Genomic DNA, 13,156 nt, shown 5'->3' with positions numbered 1-13,156 from the left:
AACCGTCGGAGCTGCCCAATGCAACCTCTGTGAAAGCACCAGCTGAAAGGGAGTGAAGGGGGAAGAAGAGCAAGAGAGTGAGAGTGAGAGAGAGAGACACTCAAGTGCGGGTGTGAAAGAATGATGATCCACACCACAAACTCACTTGTGTTTTATTAGGATTAGGTTTACCCTATGACTGTCTTAAGACAGTCATAGGTGTCCTATCTTTTAATGAAGGGTTGGCAATGTGCCTTTACCCCAACAACCTCCCACCTAAAGGCCAATGTGCCTAAAGGGGAGAAAAGAATAAAAATTACAGCAATATACAGTTACTGTATACAAGACCATAAAGTAAGAATGGTCTCATCCTAATCCCATGATGTGGCGGCAATGTGCAAACCGCTCTGTAGGCAAGCTCTTAGTGAGCAAATCTGCAGGATTATCATCAGTATGCACTTTCACAAGCTCAAGTCGCTTGTCTTCCAGTACCTCCCTGATGAAATGATATTTCACTTCTATGTGCTTGGTCTTCTGATGAAAGACCGGATTCTTTGCCAACATGATAGCACTCTGACTATCACAATGCAAAACTGGCATATCTCCTGTAATGCCCAAATCTCCCACCAGCCGAGTAAGCCATATTGCTTCCTTGCAGGCCTCAGTGGCTGCAACATATTCAGCTTCTGTGGTTGACAGTGCAACGCATTTCTGCAACCGAGACACCCATGATATAGCACCTCCTGCAAATGTGAAAATATAACCGGTAGTAGACTTCCGGTTATCTGCATTCCCTGCATAGTCTGAATCTGTAAAACCATGCACCAATGCATCCTGCCTACCATAGCATATGCACAAGTCTTTGGTACCCTTGAGATACCTCAAGACACCTTTCACTGCTTCCCAGTGCCGCTTGCCTGGATTTGCCATATACCTGCTGATGACTCCCACCGCAAAAGCAATATCCGGACGAGTGGCAACCATGGCATACATCAAAGATCCAACTGCAGATGCATATGGAACCTTGGCCATTTCAGCCTTATCATCATCTGATCTGGGGCTGTCCTTACTGCTGAGTTTTAAATGTGGAGGCAACGGGGTACTAATAGACTTCCCCCCCTCCATTTTAAACCTCTACAGTACTTTGTCAATATACTCCTTTTGTGACAGAAACAAAAGTCCCTTGGACCTGTCACGAGTAATCCTCATGCCAAGAATATGATTTGCATCACCCAAGTCTTTCATATCAAAAGACTTATGCAGTTGTTTCTTCAAAGCACTAATCTCATGCTGAGATTTACTGGCAATAAGCATGTCATCCACATATAGAATGAGTAGCATCAAACTGCCATCCTTTGCCCGTTTGGTGTACAAGCAATGATCGGTCTCACACCGATGATACCCTTGGGACTGCATGAAGGCATCAAACTTCCTGTACCATTCCCTTGGCGCCTGCTTGAGTCCATACAAGCTCCTCTTGAGCTTACACACAAGCTGCTCTTTCCCTTTAACAGCATATCCCTCTGGCTGACTCATATAGATCTCATCATGGAGATCTCCGTGAAGAAAGGCTGTCTTCACATCCATCTGACATAAATCCATGTCATCATGAGCAACAAGAGCCAACACTGCTCTCAAAGTAGTCATCTTGACTACAGGGGAAAAGATCTCATCAAAGTCAATGCCCTTCTCCTGCTTAAATCCCTTGGCAACCAATCTGGCCTTATACCTAGGTAAAGCATTTGAATCCACTTTGACTTTGTAGACCCACTTGCATGGCAAAACTTTTCTGCCTGCAGGTAACTGCACCAAGTCCCATGTATCATTCTGAAGTAGGGAGTCCATTTCTGACTGCATGGCTTTCTCCCACTTCTTTTTCTCCATTCTTCCCATAGCTTCCTTGAAGCTGGAAGGCTCACCACAATCTGTCAGCATGATAAAATCAGCCACATTATTGGCTCCTGGAACAAACCTGGCAGGAGGCCGTTGTACACGGGAGCTCCTCCTAACAAAATGTTCCGGATTAGGCTGCTGTCCAGCCTGTTCCTTCATGCATGACAGGTGGCTGTACCACCATATTTGGCTGTTCTACAGCCCCATTTGCTGGCATATCCAGTGGTGCATCATTGGCAAAGTTATCTGGCTGATTTTCAGCCTGTATACCCTCTTGAACAGGGTTATCTGCAGCAGGCTGCTGCTGCATATAAATGGGCATTCTTTGCTGTCCAACATCATCTTAAATAACCCTCCTGTATTCCACAGGTTGCACGGGTTCCTTGTGTACACTATCCTCTTTAAAGATGACATCATTGCTGCGTATAATCTTCCGTTTAACGGGATCCCATAACCTGTACCCCATTTCACCTTCGTCACCATAACCCATAAAGATGCATCTGATAGACTTTGGATCCAGTTTGTTGCGCAGTTCTTTGCGTACATGAGCAAAGCACTCGCAGCCAAATACACATAAGTGCTTATATGAAGGTGGCTTGCCAGACCACACCTCCTCTGGCACTTTCAACTCCAAAGCCTTGTTTGGCGACCTGTTAATAATGTGAACTGCTGTTTGCACGGCTTCTGCCCAAAAGCCATGGGGTAATGCAGCATAAGACAACATACATCGAACCTTTTCCTGAATAGTTTGATTCATCCGCTCACTTGCACCATTTTGAGATGCATTATGAGGGGCTGTGAGTTCCTGTTTGATGCCCTTAGCTTGGCAAAACTGCACAAAAGCATGTGACACATACTCACCCCCATTATCGGATCTGAGGCATTTTAGCCTACGACCTGTCCGATTCTCTACCTGAGCGACAAACTTCTTGAAAGCATCTAAGGCATCTCCCTTATGCTTCAAGAAATAGACCCACACCTTACGTGTGGCATCATCAATGAAAGTAATAAAATATTTTGCACCCCCTAGTGATAACTGTGGCATCTCACACAAATCAGTGTGCACTAGATCAAGTGGTGCTCTATTCTGGGGAGTTCTCCTCTTATGAGGAGTGACAGAGTGCTTGCCAAATATACAATGATCACAAGTAGGCAAATCTGAAAAAGAAAGAGGCGGCAGATAACCCAAACGTGACAGTTCTTGCATTCCTTTAACAGACATGTGTCCCAACCGGCTATGCCACAATGAAACCTTTGGCAGCTCGGTTATGGCAACAACATGATTACCCACACTGGAAACATAAAGAGGGTACAAAGTATCACTCTTAAAACCCTCAGCCACTACAGTCTGGCCATCAGTAATCACCCATTTGGAATCCCCAAATGTGGTGTGGTAACCACTGTCATCCAATAAGCCAGTGCTAATCAGATTTTTCTTGATTTGCGGCACATGGCGAACACCATCAAGCATAAATGACCGTCCATCAGGAAATACTATCTGTATACTGCCAATCCCTGCAATCTGACATGCATAGTTGTTCCCAAGATGAACAACTCCATGAGTACCTGTGTAGGAAGTAAACCACTCCCTATGAGGAGTAACATGAAAAGAGGCATCTGAATCCAAGAGCCAGGTGTGCATGTCATGGCCATCAATAACCAAAGCATGTGCTATTACAGCAGAAGAGCATAAAACATCATGTATGTCACTGTCACTGTCCTCTGCTGCAACATTCACTGCATCCAAGTCATCTGCCTTGGCCTTGCCTTTGCCTTTGCTTGCATTTCCTGCATCCTTTGTTTCAGCCTTCTTGGCTTTCTGATCCCGTGTGAACTTGAAGCACTTAGACTTCACATGTCCCTTCTTGCCACAATAAAAGCATTCAATGTCCTTTTTGCCACGGGACTGACTGCGGGATTTGGACTTACTAGCAGATCTCCCCTTCTGCTGAGTCCTGCCTCTGTCCTGTACCTGCAAAGCATTTGAAGACTTGCTGCCCGTATTATTTTTCCTGCTCATCTCCTCCATAAGGAGAGAGCTCTCTACATCAGCATAAATAAGAGTGGCATTCGAGTTTGACAGGGTGGTCTTGAAAGTGTCCCAACTCTCGGGGAGGGTACACAGCAAGAAAGTAGCCTTGAACTCCTCATCAAGGTTCAATCCCTGTGCAATCAGCTGTGTAAAGATGGCATTGAACTCACTCAAGTGTGAGGTCATAGCTGTACCTTCCTTCATGCGAAGATCGACCAGCTTCTTCAGCCAATAAACCTTACTGTCTGAGCTCTTTTGGGCATACAATTCTTCTAGTCTTTGCCATAGACCATAAGAGGTCTTTTCAGCCTGTACATTGAACACAAGAGTGTCTGAAATAGTGAGCATGATAGCTGCCCTCGCAGACAAATCAAGTCTTCCCAGTCATCAGCTGCCATGTCAGATGGCTTGACACCCTTCACCCTTATGGGCTTAGCAATCTTCTTTAACAGAAGTACATTCAAGCACTGTTCTGCCCATAATGCATAGTTGTGTGCTCCTTCCAGTTTCTTTATGTTCAGAATTGAAGAATCACTTCCCCCTGATGCCATATCAGATCAGGAAAGTACCTGACTCCCTGGAAGTAAAAAGACTGAATAAAAATTCTGATTTCTCAGAAAAACCTGCTCTATCAAGAGCCAGAAGCACTCTCAATGGTGCTGTTTTTTACTGTCAGGAAAATCTGCAGCAAAACAGTAAATGACCCTGCAAATACTGTACCTTCTGACACACTGTACTGTGCTCAAAGAGGCATAAAAACAGTAATTTCAGACTGCTGCAGCTGCTCAACAAGTGCTCAACAGTGCATAATTATCTGACAAAGCACAAACACTGCTGTAATGTCTGAAAAATCTGCTGTACTGTCTGTACTGATCACTTCTCCCACCTCAGATGAGGTATTGCACTGAGTTAAATTGCAGAAACCACTTGACAAACACCCAAAAACACTTTTACCTGACAATGTGCAATGCATAGACTGCCCCTGTGTACTCAGTAACAACACAAATCACAACGTACAAACACCAAGAAGAAAATCTTTTGAGCACTGTCAACGATGGGCAGTTAGGGACCGAGTAAACTCGATGCGCCCTGACCAAGCGTGGCTCAACTGAGATTTTCAAAGTGCGTACAAAGAATGTGACCTGCAACAAATGTCACCAAATGCACTGCGGAAACAAAGCAAATGTGTGCTCCCTGGCTACACACTGCCTCAAGGCATATACTGCAAACACGTCCAGGCAAAAGCCCTTTGAAATGGTCACCCAAAACTGAGAATTGCACTCAGTAAATGCATAGAAGCTTCTGCAAAACAAGCATCTGACCTTCCTGAAAGACAAGTAACTGCGCAAACACCACCACTGTGGCACAAGTCACCTCAAGCGTGAGGGACACGAGAGTACCTTATGTACCTCAACAAATGCACAGTATACAGCTGAAATGCTTCAGGAATGCATCAGGAACGCTTCATGTATTTCCGTACTTGCGCGTACATGCATGTACCACGCACAAAACAGAGTGCTTCAACACTATTCCTCTTCCAAAAAAAATTTGTGTGCCTGCTGTACTTTTCTGTACCTGCAAAGTACCTGGTGTACTTTCTGTACCTGCAGTAGGCACGCTTCCCCAAAAAACAATTCTGTCGAGTCTTTTCAGCGAAAAATCGAATGCTGTACGTTGCCCTGATGGAACTCCCTGCAGGTGTGGTGAAGGCGTCGTCCGTACAGTTGTACGGCAGTCCGTACGACTGTACGACAGTCCGTACGACTGCCCTTGGAGTAGCTGCGCGACGCCGCTTAGCAGCTATGCAACTGCTATGCAACTGTAGCAGCTGCTGTGCAGCTGCCTGATGCAGCTCCGCCCTGCCGCTGTCAGCAGCTGATGTACAGCCCGCGACTCGCGTCGTCGCCCGTGCCCACGCCTGAGCTGCTCCCGTGCCCACACCACAGCCCGCGCCTGCGCTGTCGCCCTGCAGCCCGCCTTCGCTAATGCGCCGCCGCCCTGCACAAATCTGGCCGCTCGAAGTCCGTCTGTACGACTGTACGGATGACGTACGTTCGTACGGCGCTGTCCGTACGTCCGTACGGAAGGGGTTGGGTAGACTAGGGAGTGGAGGGGAATGGCTCTGATACCAGTTGAAAGGGAGTGAAGGGGGAAGAAGAGCAAGAGAGTGAGAGTGAGAGAGAGAGACACTCAAGTGCGGGTGTGAAAGAATGATGATCCACACCACAAACTCACTTGTGTTTTATTAGGATTAGGTTTACCCTATGACTGTCTTAAGACAGTCATAGGTGTCCTATCTTTTAATGAAGGGTTGGCAATGTGCCTTTACCCCAACACCAGCAGGAGGCGATATACCAAGCCATGGCAAGAGGACCTGGTCTGCCACTAAGGCGTGACCTGCTAGGTAGAGCTTGGCCGAGCTCCAATACAGAAGCTTGCGCCGAACACTCTCAAGGACCGGGGCAATCTGCTGCTCTGCTGTAATGTCAATACCCACCTGGCATCCAAGGTATCTTGCTGTCTGGCCCCGCGGTATCCATCTGAAGCCAAAAGCAGATCTCCTGTGTCTCCTCAAAGCCAATGTAGATTTTGTCTAGTTGATCCGTGCCCCCGAGGCCTCACTATAAATAGCCTGGGCGCCCCTGACTCTCTCCAGACTCGCTGTGGTGCCCTCAACATACAAGGCCATGTTGTCTGCAAACTCGGAGTCAAGTAGCTCCTCCTCCTGTCTGATTGGGAGCTTCAGCCCTGTGAGACCCGCCACCTGTGATCTCAAATAGTAGCCCAAAGCCTCCGCCACAAACCAAAAGAGGAAGGAAGCGAGTGGGCAATCCTGGCGGACTGAGCGAGAGAGAGGAAAGGCCTCGCCTGTGTGTCCCCCGATAAGCATCTGGCTAGAGCTCCCTGCATATAGCGCTGAAACTCCTCTAATATGTTACATGCCTCTTATGGTATGCCTCTTACCAATATGGTTGTGCTAACTCCCTCAGCCAAGAGTGAACATCATGGGTTCTTCTCCCTCAACATACTCTACACCATCTCAACCATGGAATGGTTCTTTCTCTCTGCAACTCATTTCGTCAAGATGTTGTGTCATCCTTAGCCCCTTGTTCATATAAGAGGTGGTCGAAAATATCAAAGAAATTTCTTCCCCTCTATGTGTTCCAAGGGTCTTCTATGATTCCAAACTTACTCTAACCTTAACCTCAAAAGAAATTATTTCCCTCTATCTGTTCTGAGGGTCTTCGACACCTTTCCAAACTTACACTAGACCTTAACCTTCTGTTTTTTGAGCTTGTCAAAAGCCTTTGACTTTGTTGCCAAAAGTAAACTCAATTTGTACAGCTGAAAACATCAATTAAGGTGTGGAAGCATATATTGACCTTGACATAGACCTAGTGGAGCAGACTACTCTGGCAAAGTGTTTACCATCAATAAAAGTCCATCCCCCATACATATCCTTCTACATCAATCTCCCATGCAATGACCTTGCCTATGTCTTGTTGGAATAGTAGGGTCAATGCCAGACCTATGAGCCCTAATATGAGGAGGACAAAGGGGCTTGACAACGTGCATAGGCATAGGTACATAACACGTGTCATGTGGTCATATTCTATAGATGCCACATGGACACAAATGATTGATATGTGGGATGCCATGGGGGCAGAACCAGGCTGCCACATGAGCAGCATGATGTAATCCTTTCTTATGTTTGTTATAGGGCGGCCACATGGGCTACCCAAGCCAGCACATAAGGCTAGCAATAGGCCTTGGTTTAGGGCGAGTTATAAGCTTGGAATGTGCAGATGGGCTGGGTAGAATCCCAGCAGAAGTCAAATGCCATCAGGGCCTTAAATAAAAGGTGCTAGATGCAAGGTCATTGTTCTACGAACATGGTGTCTAAGCTACAGACAATTGCTTAGGTGTTTTCCAACATGTCTCTCGCCTAATGACAACCACTTGCTCTAAATTCTAATTTCATCCTATGCTTAGTCAAAGAGCACACCAAAAGCAAATTCGTGTGAAGGCCTGACATAGAGACTTCGGCTTCTCTTCACCTTAATCGGTAGTAGATGAAACATTCCTAATCCTAATCCCGTTAAATAGACACTTCTTGACATTACCCACCATCACTAATGAGTCCGAATGGATAGGCTTTAAGACCTTGAATCACTCCTTATTGTTAAAACATGTATTTGGAAGCACCATTTTCTACAATCCATTTATCTTCCTTGTGTATCAATGCATATGCGAAACAATGCTCGATGACCAAAGAAGTTCTTTACCTACAGCACCATTGGAAAAACCTAACTTTGATTCTTCTTTGGCTTGTCGCCATCCTTCTTCTTCTGTTTTGCCGCCTTCTTCCTACAATCCTTCGCAACATGGCCACATTTGTTGTAGTAGATATGCTACTTCTCTCCACAACCACAAGACCTCTCATCCTTTGAATCTTTATCATCATGGCCTTGCCCTTGTTGCTTACTGCAATTTCTTCACCCTCTCTCTTCCTACAAGAGCATGGCTCCCATCTCCTCAAAGGCGAGCGGCTTGCTATGCCTTGACGTGGTCACACTAGTTACAAAGCTTGTGAAGCTTCATGGAAGCATGTTCAATAGGATCTTGGCTAGTGTATGGGTATCCATCCTCTGAGTAATTGCTGGCAACTAGACTCGACCAACCTTGACATTCGTGATATGGTCATGCATTGAGTTACCTTCCTCCATCCTCATAGTGTATGTCATGTTGTTCATCTCGTATGCTATAAAAAAAAGGCAAATTGCACTTCACTCGTGTGATAAAGGGAGCAAATGTTTTCCACCAAGAAAAGTGTGTGTCTGCACACGTGCGTGGAGAGAGAAATAGAGAGAGAGAGAGAGAGAGAGAGAATTTATTAAAAGTCTTCGAAAGACCAAAGGGTCTATGACACTAAAAAGAAACTGATACAATGAGCTAAAGGGTGGAGCCACTAATCGGGCATCAACACTCATGACGAATACAAAGGAAAACCCAAAGTCCTTCGATCGATACATAGAGAGAGAGACTCTCTGGGCCCTCAAGGTGGGGACCAATAGGGGCATCAACTATGAGAGGGAGACGTCAATGTGCGAGGCTGATGTGGTGGCATATAACCTATGATAAGTTGCTGGCGACTATCAACATGTGAGGTCCGCTATGATCTCTTGGCTATAGGCGTGCAACAAACAAGTGCCACCGTCACTCTTGTGGGTTGGGCCTCCGGTCTGGTGAGCATGGATAGAAGGTCCCCTAGTGTGATCTGTGCCTCAGTGCGCAGAACGGTCTGGCGTGTCTCTAACTCTGGTTTAGGTCCTTGAAGCCCTCATCTCCGTGGGTCATGTTGGTCGATGCTGTCTAGCTCGAAAAACTCAGTGATCATACTATAAGTGGAGTCTGGTTGTGTGTCCTGATCACCCCTACGTGCTCTAAGCAACCGCTCCCTGTGTCGGACGGCCTCATCGATGAAGGCCAAACACTATCCCCATCACCGAGAACTTTGCGCGCAATGGAGCCCGAGGGGAGAATTCTGAATATCCTGGTTGATGACCTGCTTACCATCTATGAGATAGACTATCCCTATGAAGAAAGCATGCCGCCCCTCTGACAACCATGCCACCATATCCCAACTGAAGACCTGGTGGATCCTCTGCAATCCTGAAAGAGCACAGCCGGATCCTCTAGGCCGAAATGTTGCAGGTTCAAATCCTGTCATCCCAGTTGTTCCCCTTATACCCAAAAATGAGATTGGTGAAAATTTGGTGATAATAGAAATCCATATGGGAATACGGAAGAATCATTGGGTTTTGGGAATTGGAAGATCCTCTAGCATATGGCCAACCAAGAATTCCAGCAGAACAGCTCTACAAGCAGTGGCCTATTGTCTTCAGGTCTCCTGCCACACAACAATGGCAGCTTCCATGTTTCTTCCACAGGTGGCTTCTATGGGACACCAACCAGAAGAAGTACGAGATCTTCCTTAGGTGGAAAGGTGGGACCACATGTGGTAGTGACCTTGAGGGGTACCTGCTGCTCAAGCCAATGTGGGGATGTAACTGTAATCCATGCACATATAAGACAAGGCCCCTTCATCAAAAGTACTGGCAAGCACATGGAGATGTTGAGAGTACATACAACTCTCTCAATTTTTTCTGAATATTGTTAGTGAGAAAACAAGGTTTTAGAATTATAAAAGCGTTCCCAGGCGGTTGTGACAGGGCCAAACGGTATTTGGCAAGTGCTTCTATAAGGTATTCAGAGATTGAGAGAGTTCACAAGAAGGCAGCCAATAAAGTGAAGAAAGTCTTCAAGACCCTGATGTAAAAACAATTCACCTAACTAATCAAATGCAGTTACGTCCATGCGCCTCTCTTAATCGCTCATCCTGTGCTCATGCATACAGCAAATCCTTGAACAATACCATTCATTTTTAGACATTGCCTCTGCGATTTGAATTGTAATCTTTCCTGTTTGAACGAAAAGCGCCACGCTCTTTTGAAAATGTCACCTCTTTGCAAGTGGCCTGGTGGGCATTGAGCTCCACGGTGAGAGCGGCATGCGATGCAAGCGAATCGGCGTGCAGGTGCGGCAGGCTGCGAGAGACGTCAGGAGGCGGAATGCGCTGCCGCAACTGCTGAATGCTCTGTTGCAAGGCTGCAGCTTTGGCATCCAGATGCCTGACGTAATCCTGTTGCTGTGGAGTGAATCGGAAGGACGCGCGCTGCTGCTCTTCCTGCTCAGGAGGTGAATTGCCATTTCCCGATACGACATCGGCTGCCCATGCCAGCAGCCCCGCCATTCTGCCTTTTGGTCCCCAAGTCTCGCTATCTGGAGCAGAGAGATTCATACGCAGAGTACAGCCCTATCAAAGGAGAAGACGCTCGATATCTTTCTCCTGATCGAGCTGACTGGTTTGTTAAAGAATTCCTTCCAAAAGCAATCGTCATCGTAAACGCACTACAAATGTTAGTTTCGTATTAATTTATAGTAACATTAAATGTCACATAGACAATGTTTTTTTCACACCCCCCACCCATCCTCGTGGCCTACGTTGAATAGTGGGAACAAGCGGGTGAATGCCCAAATCGCCGGAGCTACAGTCGCTCCGGAGAATCATGTCACTCCCTCGTGATGAAGTGCATCCATCATAATAAGGAGAAGGAGAATGTTAGTCCACACATTGTATATGGCAAAAATCGAGTGTAGTCTAAAAATTGGCAAGCTTCTCCTCCAAAAGAACTCTAAAACTTATGTGTCTTGGTCATTGTCATTGTCTTGTTTTTTACTTTTTACAAGATCACTATCAATTTGATTTGTCATGCACTTCACTTGGAATCACTTCACAAAAGAGATCAAGTTGCATAAAGAAAAAGAGATAGGGTAATGCCTTATTCAATGTAAACAAATTACTACCTAGCAAAAATGGGTTCATATTATTGTTACTTCCATAACTAATATCACCATCCAATTTGTCTCATTGCAAAGATAAGATTACAATGAAGACAAGTGGCCCAAACCAAGGTCGATTAGAAATCCCTCATTGCTACTTGCATAGATTTTATTTGCTAATCGTTTTCTCAAATGTACTACACAATTTTTAAGTTTGTAGGTCGCCATGGTCATTAAGGTTGAGATTCAAAGATTAGGACCCTATAATGGAGAAGCAAGGGATCTATCGAACGAAGAAGGGGAGCCAATAAGGCTTTGAAAAAGGATTTAACATAAAAGGTGCAAGCCAAGTATAGTTCAATTTTAGTATTTAAAAATAAATGAAAATTTGAGGTTTTTTCAAGTGGTGAGATTCAATGTTGATCAAGTCTGATTGAACATAGAAATGAAGACAAGCGACCCAACCCAAGGTTTGTTAGTCTTTGTCGTCATAGACATGTATCCTTTACTTCTTTATTTGGTAGTTGCTCATTTGGCATTTAGTTATTTCTTAGATGATGTTAGGTGCTTGCCAATTGCTGGTTTTTGTTGATGTAGATGCGTAGTGTTACCTATGCTAGAGAGAAACCTATCACTTAGCATTAGGTCTGAGCAGAATATGGTGTTCCACTTTCTAAGGGTGAGGTCCCCATACAACCAAGCTAAGATTTTGATGAACCCAATACGTAGGTCTATTAGTTGGTTCTATATGTTAGGGTTGACATCCAATCGTATTTGGATGCTCTTAGGTTCTTCAGTTTTTCGGTTCTTCGGTGATGCCCAGGCTTATCATCTTGGTATCTACACCCCTTACTAGCGAGTGTTTATCGTCTAGAGTATTGAAGGTTGTCTCTTTCATCTTCATCCAATACAAATCCTATAGAGGAAGACTCTATAGCTCCATCCCTTCTCTCGACTCAACTCTAATTTTTTTGCAATTCATAAACCTAGTATATCTAGGTAGCCATTTGGTACTATTTACCATTTCCATGTTCTGAGGTAGAAGTTTTGGTGGGATGTCTACCTACCAATTCTAGGGCCTTCCTAGAATTATAATCTTGCTCTCCTTCCATTTGAAGTATGTGGAATTGAGCAAAGTATGTGGAATCAAGGTATGGATCATTGGACATCAAAGGGCAATTTTGCTTGGTCTTTATTAATGTGAGTTCGGGCATATGTGGTGGGATAAAAGCCCTAATTCTTAATATCATTACTAAAATTAACATTCTTACATGACTAGCATTTCATGCGTAAATGTATGCATTAATTAACATTCTACCGTTAAAGTTACAACGTTCTAGTTTTGTAGGCAAGGATATTAAATTTTTCCTCTTACCAGATTCGTGTTTGCAAGTTATAGAGCCTTTATTCAAATTACCATCTTGTGAAATGATTACCATTTTCATGGAAAAGAAATAGGATATTATGACCATGTCATGGAGCCTTTATGAAGATAATTGTGATGGCATCATCTAACTCGCCACCTTTCAAAGATAAAATTTCTTCACGTCTTCTCTTCTTTTGTCATCTCTTCCTTCTATCAACATCTTCTCTTCCGCTGCCATTCTATTGTGCTTCCATTTGCTCTTCTGATGCCACCTCTTCTCTAGCAATGTCATTTTTTATCACACTCTTCTACTAGCTGCATCTTCTTTTGTAAATGAAGAGCCACTAGCTATTCTAGAGCTCTATCTTCTTTTGCGCTTGCAAATTGATGAAATTGTTCTCGTAGTGGGTGGCGCCAATCCTTTAGTGTTCATTTGTGCATCTAAAACATGCTTGCATCTGTGTTCATTCGCTTTGGAGAAT

General features: G+C 44.8%; 1 protein-coding gene across 4 annotated transcripts in view; it reads right to left on the bottom strand.

Annotated features, from left to right (window-relative positions):
- LOC147888266 (golgin family A protein) overlaps positions 1-11,063 on the bottom strand; it is a 41,340-nt gene extending 30,277 nt beyond the window's left edge. For all 4 annotated transcript variants that reach the window (XM_087393856.1, XM_087393857.1, XM_087393859.1 and 1 more), the window contains exon 1: positions 10,428-11,063. In XM_087393856.1, coding sequence (XP_087249982.1) covers positions 10,428-10,766 — 339 coding nt within the window. In that variant the 5' untranslated portion in view covers positions 10,767-11,063. The remainder of the gene's footprint in view (positions 1-10,427) is intronic.
- Positions 11,064-13,156: the final 2,093 nt, after the last annotated feature.

The sequence above is a fragment of the Dipteris shenzhenensis genome, chromosome 22, assembly GCF_047967505.1.
Source record: "Dipteris shenzhenensis isolate YYH24624 ecotype China chromosome 22, Dip_SZ_1.0, whole genome shotgun sequence".
In the NCBI taxonomy this organism is placed as follows: Eukaryota; Viridiplantae; Streptophyta; class Polypodiopsida; order Gleicheniales; family Dipteridaceae; genus Dipteris; species Dipteris shenzhenensis.
This window is presented reverse-complemented; position numbering and strand designations above follow the sequence as displayed.